Source organism: Suricata suricatta, chromosome 1 (genome assembly GCF_006229205.1).
Source record: "Suricata suricatta isolate VVHF042 chromosome 1, meerkat_22Aug2017_6uvM2_HiC, whole genome shotgun sequence".
In the NCBI taxonomy this organism is placed as follows: Eukaryota; Metazoa; Chordata; class Mammalia; order Carnivora; family Herpestidae; genus Suricata; species Suricata suricatta.
This window is the reverse complement of record NC_043700.1, coordinates 72,022,825-72,045,435: the sequence shown is the minus strand read 5'-3', so window position 1 is coordinate 72,045,435 and position 22,611 is coordinate 72,022,825. Positions and strand designations below refer to the sequence as shown.

Sequence of the window (22,611 nt, the reverse complement as noted above, 5' to 3'; positions counted from 1 at the left end):
TTGATCTCAGAGTCATGAGTCTGAGCCCCCAATAGGGTGCAGAGATTAAATAAATAAAACTTAAAAAAAATCATTAAAAAGACATGCAGTAATCAAGATGGGTAAAAGTCACAAGAAATAACTTCAGTTTCCTGTTTTCAGAACATGTATGATAGGCTGTCCAACAAAGCTACAGAGTCCTGAAGAAAAACAATTATTAAGTTAAAGAGTACTATCAACAGCTACCACTCCACCGAATACAGAAGACTTTTCTATTTCTTTTTTCTATTAAATTTGGAAAGTAAACAGCTTCTAAATTTACCAGCTAAAACATCAAGTATTAAAAATTGAGTATTTTCCCTTATGTTTAAAACACTGCACTTTTAAATATGAACTCAGTATTTAAATTTTCAAACTATCCTGTCAATTTATTAACAACAAAACAAAAGCTGTAATGAGAAAAAAGCAATGAAATAGAGAATTACAGGGGGCATGTTGGCAGCTCAGTAGGCTAAGTATCCAACTTTGGCTCAGGTCATGATCTTACAGTTCATGGGTTCAAACCCTGTGCTGGGCTCTGTGATACCAGCACAGAGCCTGAAGCCTGCTTCAAATTCTCTGTCTCCCTCTTTCTCTTGCCCCCCCCCACTTACTCTCACTCTCTCTCAACAATAAATAACCATTAAACTTTTTTAATTAAAAAAATTAGGAAACAAAAACACACTAGAAAAAAATTTTTTAAACAAAATTCAAGGGATAAAGTTTTCTTAAATGGAAATAAGGTATCTGAGTCTAAAAGATATACTAAAAGTTTGGTCCATGTAACAAAATATTAAATTCTTAAAAATAAGAAAAGGAAAACAGGGAATAAAATACTGACAAAAAATACATTTATATATTACTATCTCATAAAACCAAAACACCTTCCTTAAAAATAATAAATTTTACTTTACTTACAACAGAATTAAATGGGACATAGGCAATCATTTCTAAAGGCTGATATGTCTTCCTGGTACATTTATACAGGGACATTTTTTTCTCAAAATCTGAATGTCAGGTACAAGAGGCCCACTAAAAACGAAACCTCCTTCAAGAGTTTTGGTGACTACTGTATCACTATTGCCAAGAATAATACCTAGTACTTAATAGAAACTCAGGAAATATTTGCTGAATGAAAGAATGAATCCACTTGCATTCCTACAGAAATTTATAACATATATTACAATCTCCTCCAATTCTGTAATGACATATGTCCGTAAGTACACAAGAAAGACTGAAAAACATAGAAAAAAGTATCTTTCAGAATACTTCCCAATGTGTAACCCTAGGAATTCAACAAAGAGCAAATAAACCCAAGATTGTATCTTACATGAAATTAAAAGTTAAAATATAGAACATGCCAAAGAATAAGTAAATATAAACTCACCTTCATCACTAACTGCTTAATGAACATCAACAAGAATGCTCGTAGAGAAAATATTTCTTTTTGATTCGGTCGTGGTCCATCTTTAAAAAATATATATGTAAATACATACTTAGTGTTTCAAAGACCTCAAAGCAAATAATAAAACTGTCATTTATAATATTTTCCATTTATTTATGAGAAATATAAAAATGAATCACTTTAAAAGACTTATGCCTCAAAATTATCATTTAGAATTAAAAGGAAGATTGAGTTTCTCAGATGAGCAAAAGCTAGAGAAGTTCATAACTACTAAACATACTTTACAAGATATATTAAAGGGACTTCTTTTTGGCAGGGGGGAAAAAAAGGCCATAACTAGAAATAATAAATATCAGAAAGAAAAAAAATCACACTGGTAAAGGCAAATATATAGTAAATGTAGGATCACTCACTTGGAAAGCCAGTAAAAAACCCAAAGACAAAAGTAGTAAAATCAACTATATAATAATTAGTTAAGGAATACACTAAATAAAAAGTTTAAAATATGGTATCAAAAATATAAAACGTTGGGAGATGAGGGGAGCAAAAATATAGTACTTTTAGGATGCATCTGAACTTAAGGAATGACAAATTAAAATGTACTTCTATATACTTAGGTTGTTAGATGTGAAGCTCATGGTAACCACAAACAGAAATCTCTGAAACACAAAGAGTGAAAAGAAAGGAGTCCAAAGATAACACTAAACAAAATCATCAAATCATAAGGAAAAAGGACAAGGAAAGAAGAAAGGAACAGAGAAGAAGTACAAAAACAAGCTAACAAAAAAAAAAGACATTTGACAAAATAGCAATAAATATATATCATTAATACCTCTGAATGTAAATCAGTAAAAATAAAAAGACCCTCTATACGCTGCCAACAAAAGGCTCACTGCCCATCTAAAGATACACATAGGCTAAAGGTGAAGTGATGGAAAAACATACACCATGCAAACAGATATGAAAAGAAAGCTATACTGGCAATATTTCTATCACACAGTATAGACTTTTTAAAAAGCTGTAACAAGTGATAAAGCAGATTACAAAATGATAAACAGATTAATCCAACAAGAAGGCATAATACTTGTAAATACTTATGTGCCCAACATTAGAGCACCTAAATATATAAAGCAAACATTACCAAACAAAAAGGGAGAACTGACAGTAATATAATAATAACATGGGATTTTAACACTCCCCTTAAATCAATAGATCATTCAGACAGAATATGAATAAGAAAACACTGACCATAAATGACATGTTAGACCATGTACACTAAACAGATAGGTAGAGAACACTCCATCCAGAAAAACGGAAGATAACATCTTCTCAAGCATATGAAACATTCTCTAGAACATTAGCATGACAGACCACAAAACAAGTCTCTTTAAATAAATTTAAGAAGACTGAAATCATAGGGACACCTGGATGGCTAAGTTGGTTAAGTCTCCAACTTCGGCTCATGTCATAATCTAGCAGTTTATGGGTTCAAACCCCACGTCAGGCTCTGTGCTGAGAGTTCAGAGCCTGGAACCTGCTTCAGATTCTGTTTCCCTCTCTCTCCCAAACCCTCCCCCAGGCATGCTCTGTCTCTGTCTGTCTCTCTCCCTCTCTCAAAAATGAATAAACATTAAAAATAACAAAATAAATTTTAAAAAGACGACTGAAATCATATCAAGCATCTTCCCAACCAAATTATATGAAACTAGAAATCAATTACAGGAATAAAACCAGAACAAACATGCAGAGACTAAAAAACATGTTACTAGAAAACCAATGGAAGGGGCACCCAGGTGGCTCAGTTGCAGTGTCTGAGTTTGACTCAGGTCATGATCTTGCAGTTTGTGAGTTTGAGCGCCACATCATGCTCTGTACTAACAGCACAGAGCCCGGAGCCTGCTTCGGATTCTGTGTCTCTCCCTCTCTCTCTGCCCCTTCCCCACTAAACCTCTGTCTCTCAAAAAAAAAAAAAAAAAAAAAAAAGTTAAAAATAAATAAACATTTAAAAAACTAATGGGACAAAAAATATCAAAAAGGATATTCAAAAATAACTTGAGACAAAGGAAAATGAAAACATAATGTTCCAATATCTATGAAATGCAGCAAAAGCAGATCCAAAAGGGAAGTTTACATCGAAACTGGCTCACCTCAAGAAACAAGAAAAATCTCTAAGAAGACATACAGATGGCCAACAGGCACGTGAAAAGATGCCCAACATCACTAACCATCTGGGAAACACAAATCAAAACCATGAGACATCACCTCACACCTGCCAGAATGGCTAAAATCAAAAAGACAAGAAGTAGTAAGTATTAGTGAGAATGTGGAGAAAAGAAACCTTAACACACTGTTGGGAATGTAAATTGGTGTAGCCACTATAGAAAACAGTAAGGGGATTCCTCAAAAAATAAAAATTAGAATTGCCGTACAATCTAACAATTCCACTTCTAGCTGTTTATCCAAAAAACAAAACAAAACAAAAAAGCATGTTTAAAAACATATATGCATCCCTATGTTAATCACACCATTATTTACCATAGTGAAGATACAGAAGTAACCTAAATGTCCATAGGCAGATACACAGATAAAGATGTGACGGGTACACACACACACACACACACACACACACACACACACAGGAATATTACTCAGCCATAAAAATGAAAACCTGTCACTGTGACAAACTATAGGCCTAAAGAGTATTATGCTAAGTGAAGTCAGAGAGAAAAAGACAAATACTGATGATTTGCCTTACATGTAAAATCTGAATAACAAAACAAATGAACAAAGTAAAACAGAAACAGACTCATATAAACAGAAAACGGACAATTGCCAGAGGGGAGGAAGATGGGGGGGGGATGGACAAAATAGGTGAATATCAAGAGGTATAATTTTCCAATTATAAAATAAATAAATTCAAAGAGATTTAACATTAAGTTTAAGGAATATAGTCAATAATATTGTAACAAATGGTATTGTGACAAATGGTAACTAGACTTGTTGTGGTAACCATTTTGTAATATATATATAAATATCAAATCACTATGTTGATACTAATACTGTTCATCAATTATTCTTCCATTTAAAGAGTTTTATGCTTCTAGAAAGACATTTAATCTCACATACAATTGTATATACAATGTTTCATATGTACAAGAGGGGTTATGCTGAAACTATTCTAAAGAAGTTTATTTTTATTAAGGTTAGAGAAATTCTAAAACATGAAAATGAGGTAATAAATTCATACTCAATAACAATATGCCCTATTTTGCTTTAGAAGACTCTGAGAATGTTAATATAGTAACAGAAGTTTACAAAGAAAAAAAAAGGAAATTCCCAACTTTATATGTGAATTTAATAAGAAATAAACTTCTACTATTACTATTGTGTAAGATAATACAAAAATTTTTAAAGTACACCTCAACACAATTTGGTTCATTTAGAAGGGAATGTTATGTTGACTACCTCTGACATCTCCTTCTCTTCTTGAAAAAGTCCTTGGTCACACATGGCTCACATTAAAGTCAATTTTCATGTCTCAAACAAATAATCCTCAAGTAGAAAGCTTTTGAAACCAAGCCCCATTGTTGTAAGATCCTAAAGTTAGGTACCTGTTTGTCCCCCACCCAACCTAATCACTATTTACAGCTAGTTTTAGACCACCAAAGCACAGGACCACCACGACCTCAAACAAATCAATTAAAATAGGAAGAAAATTGCTTAAAACTTTTCCACATGACAATTTCTAGACAAAGAATAGGAGTTACCAAGTTACAACAGAATTACAAACTCTGTTCAGCTCTCTCACTTCAAGTATAAGACTTCCCCGAGGTAACTAATCAGTTTATAAAATAAATGCCAGAATACAAAACTAATACTGAGGAGAGTACATGATACAGGTACTCAGGAAACTATGATCTAGATCTAGATATGCCACAACCTTACCACCTTAAATAGATCATATAACTTCTATGCCCACTCATCTTTCTAAACTATACAGAGTGTATCCTCTGAGAATAAGCAGATTTTATTTCAAAAGGGATAAAGAAAGCATCATATTAATATGAAACCTTGTGACTGTAAATCACTGAACAGCCAAAGCATTTAAGTACAGTGACTCTCGGCATTTATCTCCTGATTTCAAGCAGCAGCCATCAATCTCTATCAAGGTGCTGAACCCATCCTCACTCTCAGATCATGTACTTCAGAGGCTGGACGGCTTCTATCCCCATGTGTGGGCAATCAGAAAAATACCTGCCACATAGACTGGACACGTGATACAATCAGAGCTAATGAGCAGCAAAAGACTTTTGCTGGAAATGTTCAATACAGCAGACACTATTCTGCTGGACTTGTAGTTTTAAGGCTGTGAGGGTGGAGTGGCTGCTCAGGGGAAGAATACATGAATAGAGCCAACTGAGAAAAACTGGGAAATGGAGAGAGACAAATTGGGTTCAAGGGCCATAGTCTGAATCCTTGCACCAAGGTTTACTAATAATGCCAATTTATATGAGCTGATTAATACCCTTTAATAACAATAGCCAATTTAAAGTAGGTTGTACTTAGAACCAAAAGATCCACCATTTGTCAAAATTTTTATTTTGATCCCTCCCATAAATTTCTGACATGATAAATATTATCTTTCCAGTAATTTCTTGATTATACTGGAAAATAATTACTGAAATTTTATAACTTCATTATATTATGTATTAGAAATAGGTACTCCTCTACTTCCATAAGAAATCTCCATTTCCCAAAACACATGGTTTTTAATTCTCACTATGACTGGGACACCTGGGTGGCTCAGTTAGTTGAGCATCCAGACTCGGCTCAGGTCATGATCTCGCGGTTCGTGCGTTTGAGCCCTGTGTCAGGCTCTGTGCTGACAGCTAGCTCAGAGCCTGGAGCCTGCTTCGGACTCTGTGTCTCCCACTCTCTCTCTGACCCTCCCCTGCCCACACGTTTCTCTCTCTCAAAAATAAATAAAAAACATTAGAAAAAAATTTAATTCTCACTATGAGAATTAACTTCAGCAACAACACCATATGCTAACATAAAATCTTCACCAATTTCAGTGCCTTAATAATGTCATCCTAGTAATATATGCTCTGCAAACAACTTATACCAGCAGCAATAGCATTCTTCCATAGAAGTAGCAAGTTTCTTTTTTTAAAGTAGCAGGTTATTAACTTCTGTCAACCACAAATCAGGACAAACTATTCAAATTATTAATAAGATAAAAATATACTTTTGCCCTGATGATATTCAGAAAAACTTCAAGAATAATATATTATTGGGTAAAACAAAGAAAAAACATCTATGACAAAATATGTAGACAGAGAGAATATACCTAATCCTTTTGGGGTGATACCACTTCGATCCTGAGGATTCACTGCCCAGTAGTAGTACTTCAGTGTATGCATGATGAGCAGCACTGTTCCAACTCTTCGAATGGCATTATATATGTTGACTGTACCAATGAATTCCGTGGACAGGTAAGTATAAAGTGTCAACTGAACCTAGAGAATCAAAATGAAGAGTTCACATCAAAGACGCAGCCCAGTATTTTACCCATTTCCCATAACACGCTCAGGCTACTTGCGGAGACCAAACTTTTCCCAAAAAGTAAGATGCTGAACTTGATGGTAAGATGTTACCATGTGGAAAAGTAACACATAATCACTGACACATGCACATATACACACATAAACACACACATTTCTTATAAAACTAAAACAAGTAAATGCTTACTTTAATAATAGCATTATAAAGTAAACATCCCAAATTATATCAAATTTTTATAGCACTATCCCATGAAAATAACTTTAATTGTTAGTTAGCACTTACTCATGATCATATATTAGTTATTTACAGTAAACTTACTATTTAGACTATGTATAGTTGTTTTAAAAACCTAGAAATTTTCTTGGTTTTGCAGAAAATTAGAAGCTAGAATAACTCAAAGAAAAAAGAAAAAATTAGGAATAACCTGAAAGGGGGAAATGCAGAAGTCAAAAGGGATAGAAAGTGTAAAGCCTACCTTAAGAAATATTTATTAGAAAAACAGAATTCTGTTATAACAGCTCATTGCTACAAAGATTACAATCATAAGATTATAATTTCTCAACATGTTTATCAGTTTTATCCTCTAATTAGAAAAGAATTCTAAAAGGGCACCTGGGTGGCTCAGTCAGTTAAGTATCCAATTTCAGCTCAAGTCATGATTTCACTGCTCATGAGTTCAAGCCCCACGTCAGGCTTTGTGCTGAAAGCTCAGAGCCTGGAGCCTGCTTCAGATTCTGTCTCTGTTTCTCTGTCCTTCCCCTGCTCACTCCCTCCCTATCCCTCTCCTTCTCTCTCTCTCTCTCTCTCTCACCTCTCTCTCTCTCAAATATAAAAAATAAAACAAAAAATGTTTAAATAAAAAAAGGATTATATTAGTCTTTATTTCTTAATAAGTCATCTCATAAACACATAAAAACTTACTACAAAATATACTACAAAATACTACAAAAAATCTTGTTATTTTAGATAGAGCATGCAAGTGGGGAAGGGGGTAAAGAGGAAAAGAAAATCTTAGGCAGGCTCCATGCTCAGCATGGAGCCCAAAGCAGGGCTCAATCCCACTACCCTGGAATCATGACCTAAGCGGAAATCAAGTCAGATGTTCACCTGACTGAGTCACCCAGGCAGGCCCTCCTAAGCTCTTGACATATACAGAAGCAAGGGGTAAAGAGTGGCAGATTCTGAAACGCCTAAAATTAAAGCTTAGATGATGATTATAGTTAAGAATACTACATATGTGGTATATTCCAATGAATCGCTGAAAAATATTATTATTTTCATGCAGCTGTTATTCAAATGGTAGGCCCAGTTTACTTGTCATTGAGGCTATTTAATAGCATGGTTCAAATTCTTAACCATGCTATTTCAATCATTTAGAAAATATTTAAATCCAATTATGCATAGTGATATATTACAGAAATACAATGGCCTACACACTGTCCCTCCGTAGCTGAAATCCAGTTGAGAAAATGAAAAATAGACATAAATTTAAGTGAAAAACCAATGTAATGAAGATGCCTACTAAAACATAAAGATTACTTAGGAAAATTATTTTTAAAAGCATGTGGAATTAACAGATTTATAAAGGGGCACCTACATGGTTCAGTTGGCAGAGCACACTTGGTCTTGGAGTTATAAATTCAAGCCCTGCACTGGGTATAGAGATTACATAAAAATAAAACCTTAAAAAAAAAAGAAATATAAGTATGTATGTTTTAACTGCAAAATGAAACTACCGATTTGGAGGTCAGAGAAATTATTATAGGATAAGCAAAAAAAACCTGACTAATAAAATAGGTATTAAGGTAGGCTTTGAAGATTAGTACTAAGATACATAGATAGAACAAAAGATGAAATTTCAAACAGGGAAAATGGTAGATCATACAACAGGCTTCCCAAGATCTAGAACAATATTCTTCAAACCTGATTGTGTGTTAGAATACCTGAAAAACATGTTTTTTAAAAGCTGAGACCTGTGCCCCATCCCAGACCAATTAAAAAACACCATGTAGAATGGAATTCTGATTTTGATTAAAAAAACAAACAACTCTCCCAACAGGTTCTATCAACAGCCAGGACTGAGAACTATTGCTCTCACATAACGTTTTTAGCCACTGAAGATAGAACTGAGTTTTTAAACTAGAAAACTTAGAAAGGAGTACTGAATGACATAAAGACTTAATGAGAGAAAAGAAACTACTTTATTCTGTAAACAACTGGAAGCTATTACACATTTGGGGGCCAAGAAATGATCTGATGAGAGCTATAAACCTAAGAAATCTGGCCAAAAAGTCATAAAAATAGGAAAAAATGAAAAAAGTCAGTTTATTGAGAATAATACTGTAGTAAAAGAAAAAGGCTTCAATAACAACATATTCAGATGAGTAAGAATGAAGACCTCAAGATGATTCATATGCTAAAAATAAACATTTCCTCCTTTATTATATAATCTTAACCATATACATTATATGTGTTAATATCAATCTTTCCCATTACATTCCATGAGGGCAAGAATTAGAGCTGTCTTGGTTCACCACAGTATCCAAAGAGCCCATCATAAAGCAGTTACTCAACAAATGAAAGTAACCTTTCATTAAGCACCCTTTTCCAAAAGCAAAGGTTGATTCATACATACATACCTTGAACTTTGGTAACCACAGGTGAAATTACCATGAAACTAATGAAGTTTAAACTGTATGCTCACTCATGTATACAGGTTCTCTGCAAAACCCTAAACCTCATTTGTATTCATTTTTCTTAAAAATTTCCACCCTCCCTCTAACTTTATAACATTCAGATCAAACAAACTCTGGAAAACAAAACAAACCTTGTTAGAATTATATAATAAAATTAAGGTAGATATAACCCCTTGTGGATACACAAAGCAGCTGAAACAGAAGGGAAGTTTAATATTAACATAGCCACTATAAATTCTAAAAACAAAATTAAAGAAAATTATTACAAGGAAAAGGTAAGAAATAGAGTATAGTAATACCAGGAACCTAAGAAAATTATATAATGAATTTTTTTAATACTCCTCTATTACTAAATCTAAGAGGCTTTTTGATCACATCAAAAGAGATCCAAAGCCTTACAAATATGCTGCTTAGTAAAACAAAAAAAGTGTCCAGTAAAAGGTTTAAAAAGTAACTTGAAACAATCTTGAAAAGAAATAAGATTGAAGGTCACAGAAGAGAAAGAGGTCAAATTTGAACCCACAGATTAAAAGGTACAACCTCCAGCTGCCTCCTTTGATTATTTCCAAATGGCAATCACAGTCAGCAGCTGTTTTTCTCAACATTTGAAAAGACCAGCTGAAAGTAAGATACTATGATTCTAGAAAAGCAAAAACGTCTGATTTTTTTCCAACAACTAAAATAAGTACATGTTATTCCAAACTAAACAATGATAAACATTCCAAGTGGATCAAAAGGTAGAAAGGGAGAGAGAAAATTAATAGGTTTAAAATAATACAACTTCTAATAAAAACTTCAGATAAGGCATATACAATTATGCAATTTAATAAAAACCTGTTCCAAGTTCTGCTTAACACTACCACTATCAGTATTCTCAAGACAATTTAATACAACATTAGGATTTAGCAAAGGTTTATTTACATATTTTTATCACTTAAAAGTAAATGGGTTGTTATTATAGTACTAAGTAAATTACTGTATACAAATATAATTGTACTTATCACTTCTCAGCCTTTTGGCTAAGATCAAGTGTACAAATATAATTCTATTTAATAATTTAAATTCATACGAATGAAAATGATTAAATGAGACCAGTATACCTTAAAAGCCTTCAAAAATGGGTGACATTTCATCTGGTTCTAAAGAATTAAACTCACGAATATGTACGCATACATATATACACATTGACATGTATGCTTATTTGCAACAGAACAGAGCTACAATTGATAGGAAATATATTTACATTGGAACTGTCCAGCTTTAATTTATAATTAGTAAACAAAAGTCAAATACAATTTTTATTTAACAGAAAATAAAAACTATAGCTGATTTTTAAAAATACTTGCACTGCTTGGAAAGAATATGCAATGGGAAAAAAATCTCTTCAACAAATGGTGCATGGAAAACTGGACGCAGCATGCAAAAGAATGAAATTGGACCACTTTTTATACCATACACAAAATAAGCTCAGAATGGATTAGATTTAAATGTGAGACCGGAAACCATAAAAATTTTAGAAGAGAGCACAGGCAGTAATTTCTCCAACATTGGACATAGCAACATTTTTCTAGCTATGTCATTTGAGGAAAGGGAAATAAAAGCAAAACTAAACTATAGGTACCACATCAAAATAAAAAGTTTCCACACAATGAAGTAAACAATCAACAAAACTAAAGGCAACCTACTGAATGATAGATGATGTTTGCATATGACCTATCCAATAAAGGGCTAGCATCCAAAATATATAAAGAACTTATACAACTTAACACCCCAAAAAACAAACAACCCAATTAAAATTGGGCAAAAGATATGAACAGACATCTCTTCAAAGAAGACATCCAGATGGGCAGCAGACACATGAACAGATGCTTAACATCCCTCATCATCAGGGAACTGCAAATCAAAATTATGTGAGTTATCACCACACACCTGTCAAAATGGCTAAAATCAACAACACAAGAAGCAACTGTCAGCAAGGATGTGGAGATAAAGAAACCTTCTTGCATACATAGTGGGAATGCAAAATGGTACAGCCATGGTGGAAAACACTATGGAGGCTCCTAAAAAAAATTAAACTGGAACTATCCTATGATCCAATAATTGACCAACTGAGAATTTATCCAAAAATACAAAAACACTAATTCAAAGGGATATATGCATCCCATGAGCGCCTGAGCTGGCTCAGTCTGGAAAGCATGTGACTCTTGATCTCAGGGTCATGAGTTCTAGTCCCACATTGGATGTAGGGATTAAATTAATAAATAATTTTAAAAAATAATAAAGGGATGAATGCACCCCTAATATTTATAGCAGCACTATTTACAATAGTCAAAATATGAAAGCAGCCCAAGGGTCTACTGTTGAGTGAATAAAGAAGATGTGGTACATACATATAATCAAATATTATTCAGCCATAAAAAGGGATGAAATCTTGCCATTTCCAATGACATGGATGGAGCTACAGAGTATAATGCTAAGTAAAATCAGTCAGTCAGGGAAAGTCAAATACTATATGATTTCACTCATACATGAAATTTAAACAAAATAAATGAACAAAAGGAGGGAAAAAACAGAGACAAACCAACAGACAGACTCTAAACTATAGAGAACAAACTGATGGTTACCAGAGGGAAGTTGGGGAGCAGGATGTATGAAATAGGTGGTAGGAATTAAGGAGTGCATTTGTCATGATGAGAAGGTAATGTACAGAATTATTCAATCACTATACAGTACACTTTAAACTAATATAACATTGTATTTTAAAAATGTTGGAATTTAAATTTCAAAAAAAAAGCTACTGACACTGCTTTACAAAAAAAAAAAAGAGAGAAGATACACTTATTTGCAATATATCTTAAAAAAAAAAGTGGAGTCAAATAATGCAATCCATGAAATCATATATGACAGCATGTCAAAGGATAAAAGAAAATCCTCATAACTGTTCTCAACGACAAAAACTGTGAAGACAGTAAAACAAAACATATATATATATATGTTTTGTTTTACTGTCTTCACAGTTTTTTTATATATATATATTACCTTGGCTGGAGTATGAATCCATATAGCTGGGTTAAGAAGAATGTGATCACACAACTGTTTGAGTAGGGGCATCCCATTCTGCAGATTACTCAGATATTTTGAAAATGCAAGACAAAGTTCAAGTACTCCTCTGCTGACATGGGATTTGGAAGACTGTGGGGGAAAAAAGGTCAAAGGTCACTACCAATACAAGGCAAAGTAAGTATATTAAAGGCTGCAGATACCAGAAAAAAGTTGGCCCACAAACTATGCTAAAAGTTACAAATGCCATGAGACTCAAAGCCACATTTCTCTAATAAAGCAATAGAGGCAAGGTAAAACAATAAAAGGTTATTTTAATTTTGATAACTTTATGTTACCAAGGAGACACACTTGCAGAAAGAATTCCTCACTTAGGAGACAAAATCCATGCCCTGAAAATTAAGAACAAAATACGTAAAGCATTGCATACTTTACCTTTTCAAGACTATATCCTATTACCAAGAAGCCCTTGCAAGCAAGCATCTGTTCCTGCATAGCAATTGAGTTTTTCAACAGCTCCATAATAAAAGCCAGTAAAGTTGAACTGGAACAAAAAACAACAGTCAATAGTCTGAAAAAATTCTCTTTAAAAAAAAAAAGGGAAAGGGGGGGGATTAAATAGATGCAGGCTGTCATCTATCTAAATAGAGAGTTCTCTATTTCAAGGAAAATGAAGTTATAAAATTATCTCCAACATTATTTTGGGACTGGAATTTGAATGCAGGATTAGGATTTACTCAATTATTTATTTCATATACTTTTATCAACCTGCTACTAAGTCAATTACTTAGAAATAACATGAGAAACATACATAAATGGACAAAATTAGCAATATCTAAAAAAAAGTAATAAAATGGCTTACATAAGTATATTAAGGTCTTAAAGAATAGATATAACTTAGATTAGTAAGTATATTCAATTTTAGAGAGTTAGAGGCCAGAGAGAAAATATACACAGAGCAAGCACACTAGGCTAGAAATATTCAGAATGTTTTAGGGCTTCAGACTAGCCTGGTTAATGAAAGAGAAGATAAGAAAGTAAAATTGAAATTTACAAACTGAAGTCCTCAAACACTAATTCAAGAATTTTGTACATTATCCAAAAAAAAATCATAATTCTGTAGTCAGTTGAGAAGACTTTTAAAACTGAACAGGGGCTACAGCCATGCTCCAATCCTCACAACTTTCAGAGATACCCAAAATGCAATGGAGTAAGATCACCTGTTATCTCCTTCTCCAAGGCTCTGAGATATCCCCACAAACATACTAGAAGCCAACCTTCTCCCTCCACAAAAGTGCTTTTAAAACTGTCAGCAATTTTGGGGTATCCTGACTCAGTCAGTTAAGCATCCAACTTCTGCTCAGGTCAAGATCTCACTATTTGTGAGTTCAAGCCCCACATCAGGCTCTGTGCTAAAAGCTTGGAGCCTGGAGCGTGCTTCAGATTCTGCTCTCCCTCTCTCTATCAAAAGTAAATAATAAACATTTTAAAAAATTTCTTTAACTGTCATCAATGTCAATAAAGATAAAAAGTTAAAAAAAAAAAAAGGATAACCAAGAAAAAATAACTTAAGCTCTGTTACAAAGGTTTCAGACCAGAACACATAAAAAAATTAATGAAGTTGCAATATGTCAAAGATAATTTTAATTTTTTAAATATATACAGTACTTGATTTGATATCTCATTCCTTTAAAAAGAAGTCATTTTGTTGCCTAAAAATCTCAAGAGAATTAGTATATCATGAAATATATACATTGATAATACACATCAAATTACACAATTTAAAAGCAGAAATCAGAGAATTCTAAAGACGAAGAATGGAAAACTCATTTTCTCAAATAATACATTATACATAATTACCAGTCTCATTAGAATACAGAGCCATGAAAAAAAAATCATTTAGACACCCCCTCCAATGTTTTACATTATGTCCTCTTATATCTATTGCCTTTTTTTCTTAATATTTATTTATTTTTGAGAGAGAGAGAGAGAGACAGAGGGAGAGAAAGCGACAGAGCATGAGTGGGGTAGGGCAGAGAGAGAGGGAAACACAGAATCCAAAGCAGGCGGCAGCTGTCAGCACAGAGCCGGAAGCGAGGCTCGAACTCACAAACAGGAGATCATGACGTAAGCTGAAGTTAGATGCCTGACCAACGGAGCCACCCAGGCACCCCTAAAGGTCCTAAAAAAGGCGCCTTTTTTAAACAATGTGTCCAATGTACAATCTAGTATTTTTGAATGTAAACAACATCATTAAAAATCTCAGTTTTCATTTACTTATATGCAACAAATAATGAAAATGAAAAGCTAAATCCCCATATTACTGCCACGTAATCTCTAAAGTAAATTTTTAAATTAGAATAGAAAAAATATATTCATTTTTGCTAAATCATTATTTCTAAATTTATTCAAAAACAAGTTTATTATGTTTTTACAGCTTCCATATTTCCTACTGATAAAGAATTTAGATTAATACTACCATTTTTCTTTGAAAGTGAAGACAGTGCAAGTGACAAAGAGGGGCAGAAGGAGAGAATCTTAAGCATGCTCCAAGATCAGCACAGAGCCCAACAGGGGGCTCAATCCCACCACCCTGGCATCATGACCTGAGCTGAAATCAAGAGCTGGATGCTCAAGCCTGAGCCACCCGGATGCCCCTAATACTACTATTTCTGACAAGAATCTGTAGTAATATTTAAAGTTCACAAATTCCTTTAAACCTATTCTTTTTACCCTACCAACAAATCTAAAAGGCAGAAAAAATACTGTGCAGCTCAACAGTAACATAAGTAACCCTAACATCCAATTCAAGAACAAAATAAAGGCACTCACCATATAGTCAAGTCAACTTCATCAGATAAGTATTGCCTATAATCCAACTGTGCAAAAAGTGGAAACAGCACTTGTACTCCTCCAATTGAATGCATAGCACTTTGAATGGAATGTGTTAAAACTGCTTTCACATCCTTGTAAAACAGAAGATACAGTAAAGATTCCAATGACTTCTTTTGCAAAATAAAGCATAACACGAACAGCATCTTATATCACATGCATTTTAATAGAAGCTACCTAATACACCTCAATAAAATTTACCATGGAAAATATTCTTAAAAGATTATAGATAAAAAATAAAAAAGATTACAGCCAGTACCTGGAGCATGAGTGCATGAGGTGAATGAACAAAAATTGAAGGGTTGTCCTTAGGGGATGATTCAAGGCAGAGCTGGGCATCTGTAGCACGTGGATTGTATGTGAAGGCAATGGCACTAGAAAGTTTGCCATCATACAATAAAAGTTTGTGATGCTCAGCAAGAAACAGATCACTTTCTGCTTTGAATTTAAATGTACCCTACAAATAAAGAGTAGAACAGTTAAAACAGTATACCTCAAAAAGAAAATAGATACAAATCACCAGATATAAAAATTTAAGGAATATACCATTAATCATTTTCTTAATATCAAATAAGAAGAGACCTGTTTGTTTCATTACTTCTGAAGTGGACTGCATTCATTTAAAGATACAATGGAAATCAACTCGGTATTAAAACCTTACATTAAAAAAGTATAAAACTTAGTGCCCTACAGCACATATTTTATCATTTTTTTCATTGTGCTTTGTCTTTTTGGATTCTTTTTTTTTTTTTTTTTTTTAGAGAGAGGATAAGAGTGTGAGGGGCAAAGGGAGAGGAGGGTGGAATCCCAATCAGGTTCCATGCGCAGTGCAGAGCCTAATGCTGGGCTCGATCCCACCACACCGGGATCATGTCCTGAGCCCAAATCAAGAGTCAGAAATTCAACAAACTGAGCCACGCAGGTGTCCACTTTTGGGATTTCTTTAATTGTGGTTAACATGATACATAAAATGTACCATTTAAACATTTTTAAGTGTACAGTACAGTAGTATTAACTATATACATATTGTTATACAACAAACCTCTAGAACTTTTACATCGTGCAAAACTGAAGTTCAATACGTATTTAACAACAGCTCGTTTCTACCACTCCCCATTCCCTGGCAACCACCCTTCTATGTTCTGATTCTAGAAGTGTGACTATTTTTTATAACTCATGTAAGTGGAATCCTAGCATATTTTTTATTTGCTTATTTCACTTTGTATCATGTCTCAAGATTCACCATGTTGTAGCATGTGTCAGAATTTTCTTTTTAAAACTGAATAGTATTCCACTGTACATAGACACATTTTATCTATTCATCTGTCCATCGACAATTAGGATGCTTCAACCTCCTGACTATTGTGAATAATACTATAATAAACTTGAATATGAAAATATCTCTTTCAGATCCTGCTTTTCTTTTGCACATATACACAGAAGTAAGAATGTTCAATCATATGGTAATTCTAATCTTGATTCTTGAAGAACCACCATACTGCTTTCCAGAGAGACTGCACCATTCTACATTCCACTAAACATCCCCATATGTGCATTCCACATATGCACTAAAGAGTGCATAAAGGTACAGATTTCTCCATATCCTAACCAATACTTATTATTTTGTTTTGTTTTGCTTTGTTTTTTATAGCCAGCCTAATGTGGTATGAGGTGATATTCATTGTAGTTCTGATTTGTATTTTGCAGCAATTAGTAATGTTGAACATCTTTTCATGTTTGTTTGCAAATGTGAGTATCTTCTTTGGAGAAATGTCTATGCAAATCTTATGCCCACATTTTTAGTGGGTTATTTGGAGATTTTTGTTGTTCAGCTGTAGGAATCCACTACAGAGTCTGGATATTAACCCTTTATCAACTATATGGTTTGTAATATGTTTTCTCATATCACAGTTTGCCTTTTCACTCAATTCCATGATACATAAAAGCTTTGATATGCCAAAGGTTTTAAGTCAGAAGACCCATTAGTCTATTTTTGCCTTTGTTGCCTGTTTTGGTGTCATATCCAAAACATCATTGTCAAACTGAATGTTATGATGACTTTCCTCTGTTTTCAGGCAGGAATCATATAATTTGTGTCTTAATTCATTTTTAGTTAATTCTGGTATATGTTGTAAAGTAAGGATCCAAATTCATTATTTTCCATGTGGATATCTACTTTTCACAAACTCAGGATTTTAAAAGACTATCCTTTCCCAGTTGTGTATGTTCTGTTAGGTCCAAGTGGTCTACATTGTTGTTCATGGCCTCTGTTTCCTTAGTAATCTCTCTGGTTGGTCTACCCATTAATGAAAGGGTTTTCAAATGTCCTACCATTATTGTGTTAATACATACTTTTCCCTTCAATTCCTGCAAGGTTTGCTTCATATATTTTGGAACTGTAAAGTTAGGTGTATATATTTTTAATTATTATATCTTCCTGGTGAATTGACACTTTTATCATTATATAATTATATATATTATATCATTATATAATTTCCTTGAGTCTTATAACGGTTTTTGAATTAAAGAGTATTTTGGAAAAGAGTCTGGGTAGCTCAGTCAGTTCAGCATTTCTTGATTTCAGCTCAGGTCATAATCCCAGGGCCAAGGGATTGAGCCCCATGTTGGGCTTCACACTGAGTGTAGAACCTGCTTAAGATTTTTCTCTCCCTTTGTCCCTCTCCCTTGCTTGCACTCTCTCGCTCTCTCTCTAAAATGAATGAATGAAAGGGATACATGAGTGCTGAGGCATAAGGGCACATGTACCCTTCTGTTTACAGCAGCGCTTTCAACAATAGACAAATTACGGAAAGAGCCTAAATGTCTATCAACTGATGAATGGATAAAGAAGATGTGGTTTATATATACAATGGAATATTACTTGGCAATGAAAAATAATAAAAGCATGCCATTTGTAGCAATGTGGATGGAACTAGAGGGTATTACGCTAAGTGTAATAAGTCAGTCAGAGAAAGACAGATATCATATGTTTTCACTCATATGTGGATCTTGAGAAACTTAACAAAAGACCATGGGGGAAAGGAAGAGGAATAAATAGTTACAAAGAGGGAAGGAGGCAAACCATAAGAGACTCTTAAATACAGAGAACAAACTGAGGGTGAGTGAGGGATGGAAGAGAGAAAAAAGTGGGTGATGTGCATTGAGGAGGGCACTTGTTAGGATGAGGACTGGGTGTTGCATGTAAGCCAATCTGACAATAAATTATATTTAAAAAAAATAAAAATAAAATAAAATGAATGAATGAAGTCTATTTTTTTTCTGATATACATATGGCCAACCCTACTCTCTTTTGTTTATTATATGCATGGACTATCTTCTTCCAACCCTTCATATTCCATATTAGATCTATGGTGCCTCGCTTGTAGACCAAAGACAGCTGGATTTTGGTTTTTTAAGTCCATTAGCCAATGGGTGATGGGTATTAAAGAGGGCACTTATGGGGCGCCTGGGTGGCTCAGTTAGTTGAGCACCAGGCTTCGGCTCCGGTCACGATCTCACGGCTCGTGGGTTCAGGCCCCGCATCAGGCTCTGCGCTGACTGCTAGCTCAGAGACTGGAGGCTGCTTCAGATTCTGTATCTCCCTCTCTGACCCTCCCCTGCTCGCACTGCCTATCTCTGTCTTTAAAAAAAAAATTTTTTTTTTAAAAGAGGGCACTTATAATAAGCACTGACTGTTATTTTTAAGTGATGAGTCACTAAATTCTACACCTGAAACGAATATTATGTATGTTAACTAACTAGAATTTAAACAAAATTTTAGGGGGAAAAATTCATCTGGCCTATCTATTTCTTTTAAGTGAGAAGTTTAAGGGGCACTTGGATGCCTCAGTCGGTTGAGCATCCGACTGCGGATCAAGTCATGATCTCACAGTCCATGAGTTCAAGCTCCACCTCAGGCTCTGTGCTGACAGCTCAGAGCCTGGAGCCTGCCTCGGATTCTGTGTCTCCCTCTCTGTCTCTGTCCCCTCCCCTGCACATGCTTGCTTGCTCATGCTCTCTCTCAAAAATAAATAAAACATTAAAAAAAAATTTAAGTGAGAGTTTAATGCATTTACATTTATAGTTGGCTACTCACTACTGCCATTTTTGTTCACTATAATTTGCTAATTGATTTCTTTTGTCAATGATTGTTGGTATTTATATCCCTTTCTCCTTTTGTGTTAAATTCTATAGGTATTTTCTTTATGATATCCATAGGAATTACATAAAACCTCTTAAAGTTATAATATTCTATTTTAAGCCAAGAACAGCTTAAGTTCAATCACATACAAAACCTTTACTCATTTACATCTCCATCACCTGACTTTATGCTAATGATATCAAAACTTACATCTTTTCATATTATGTATAGATTTAGATTTTTATGCTTTTTTTTCTTTTAAAGGCTATACCAGAATTAAAAATAATTCATGCACGGACACCTGGGTGGCTCAGTCAGGTAAGCATCTGAGTCCTGGTTTCAGCTCAGGTCATGATCTCACTTGAGTTCAAGTCCCACATCAGGCTCCATGCTGACAGCGCAAAGCCTGTCTACAACTCCATCTTTCTCTGCCTCTCCTGATCTCTCTCTCTCTCTCTCTCTCAAAATAAATAAACTTTCTTAAAAAGGTGCTTTATGCACTAACATTAGAAGATTGTAAGATTCTGTATTTGCTTATATATTTACCTTTACCAGAGAGCTCATATTTTATCTGTTAAGTCATACTTTTTTTTAGATATAATTTTTGAGAGAGAGAGAGCATGAGCAGAGGAAGAGGCAGAGAGAGAAGGGAACAGAGGATCCAGAGCAGGCTCTATGCTGATACAGAAAGTCCGATATGGGGTCCCATTCGTGAACTGTGAGATCATGACTTGAGCTGAAACCAGACACTTAACTGAGCCACCCAAGGCACCTCCTAAACCATACTACTAAGTAATCACAGACAAGGATTTTTTTCTTTAGTTTAACTGAAACCACTTAAGACTAAATGGAACGTCTTTTCCAACAAAGACTTGTTGGATTCACCTTGTGAATTCTGCTTCAATATTGCTATAAAAATAAAATGTAAAACATGATAAGACTGCCTTTGCCTTTCTGACTTTTACACAAAACATTTGAAAAGCTTTAAAATATTGTTTTTCTAAAATTTCTGCCCCTTGATAAGCAGTTAATAAATTTGTAAGCATTGATTTAATATTTTTCTAATTTAATGAAAGCTAATTATACAGGGAATTTTAGTATAACTGAAAGAAATACTTCTAAATAATAAATGCCTTTTAGGGGAAATGTCATTTGGGCAACCTACAAAAGCTAACCTATTTACCAACTTACAATAGATATATAATATAGGAGATTATGTAATTCATTTTCCAAAGGCAAAAACTGAGAAAGTCGAAAGAAATAACTGACTTCTTTTGAGTCTACGAATTAATCTGTGGCAGAGTAAAGATCAGACACTAGTTCAATTAAAAGAATAATTTAGTTTGTGTGACTATTCAAAGTACAGTACATCAACATTAGCAGGGAAAATTTTTGAAAAGAAATAGCTGAACAAACATTTTTCTACTTTGTTTGGAATTTAGGAATAAATCACTCCCATTAACCAATCTAAACTAAATCTAAAAAAAACTAAAACTAAGACCTTGACATATTTCAGGAAATGCTGCTAAATTATAGAAATAATATTCATGTGTAAATACTATTTGATATGATTAATTTAAAAATATCCTTTTGAAGTACTATAAGCTACATTGTACTTCATCAAACACTAAGACAATGTAAAAGAATCATGTAACCCTTCATTTCTTTTGAAATACCTATTTTTTAATCTTTAAAGCACTGAATCAACTGCAATGCCTAGAATGCCACTCTGAGATTGCTGGTCTTCCATATCCCTTCTACCTGAAGTTCTAAGGGGTTCTCTAACACATCAGATTTCAAGAATAAAAAATAAAGCAAGAAGTAATTCTATGATCACCAATTTCTCACCTGATTTTCAGTACAGTTTTATCACTATTTGACCATACATATGAGGGAAAGATGACTCATATGTTAGAGATGACTATCAATAAGATTTCTAACCTAGTACTAATATCAGCAGCTACTGATTTACCATTAAGGTGCCTCTCTGGACCTCAGTATATTTCATAGATAAGAATATAAACTATGACCAAATGTGATTATCCAGGGAACAAAAAGTTGATTTAACAAAATCTGAACAATATACTATATTAATAAAAAATAAAGGACAAAAATCGTGATCATCCCAAAAGAAGCACAAAGAACATGTGACAAAATCCTGTAATGTTTCATAATGAAAACACTCATCAGACTAGGAATAAAGGTGAACTTACTCAGATTAACAAAGAACATCTAAAAAAACAAAAAAAGCTAATAGCAAACATCATATTGATGGCAAAATAAAAATAGAATGCTTCTTCTCCTAAGATAAGTAAAAATAGAGGGATGTCTGCTTTCGACACTTTTTCTTGGTTTTTCTTCTTTAATTTAATTATGATAAAAACACTTAACAGGAGAGCTATCCTCTTAACAGATAGTAAATGTACAATATGGTATTGTTATTTATAGGGACAATATTTTACAACAGATCTCTCCAACTTGTTCATCGTGCATAACTGTAATTTTATACCCACTGATTGTCAATTCCCCTTTTCTCTCTCCCCCAGACTTTGGCAACCACCCTTCAATTCTTTGTTTCTATGAGTTTGTTATTTTAGATATCTCATATGAGTGGAATCATGCAGTATTTATCTTTCTATGACTGATATATTTGTCTCCCTCTCTCTCTCTGCCCCTCCCCCAATCGCATTCTGTCTCTCTCGCTCTCAAAAATAAACAAACATTTAAAAAAAAATTTTTTAAGATACTAAAAATAGCCAAAACAGTCTTGCAAAAAAACAAAGTTGGAGGATTCACACTTCCTGATTTAAAAAATATATTACAGGGGTGTCTGG

At 33.8% G+C, this 22,611-nt stretch overlaps 1 protein-coding gene across 5 annotated transcripts in view; it reads right to left on the bottom strand.

Annotated features, from left to right (window-relative positions):
• LRBA (LPS responsive beige-like anchor protein) overlaps window positions 1-22,611 on the bottom strand; it is a 688,703-nt gene that overhangs the window by 576,538 nt on the left and 89,554 nt on the right. For all 5 annotated transcript variants that reach the window (XM_029940220.1, XM_029940227.1, XM_029940238.1 and 2 more), the window contains 6 exons: window positions 15,896-16,093; window positions 15,577-15,710; window positions 13,180-13,288; window positions 12,724-12,876; window positions 6,774-6,942; window positions 1,406-1,485 (listed from right to left, as the gene is read on the bottom strand). In XM_029940220.1, the coding sequence (XP_029796080.1) occupies window positions 1,406-1,485; window positions 6,774-6,942; window positions 12,724-12,876; window positions 13,180-13,288; window positions 15,577-15,710; window positions 15,896-16,093 (843 nt within the window). The remainder of the gene's footprint in view (window positions 1-1,405; window positions 1,486-6,773; window positions 6,943-12,723; window positions 12,877-13,179; window positions 13,289-15,576; window positions 15,711-15,895; window positions 16,094-22,611) is intronic.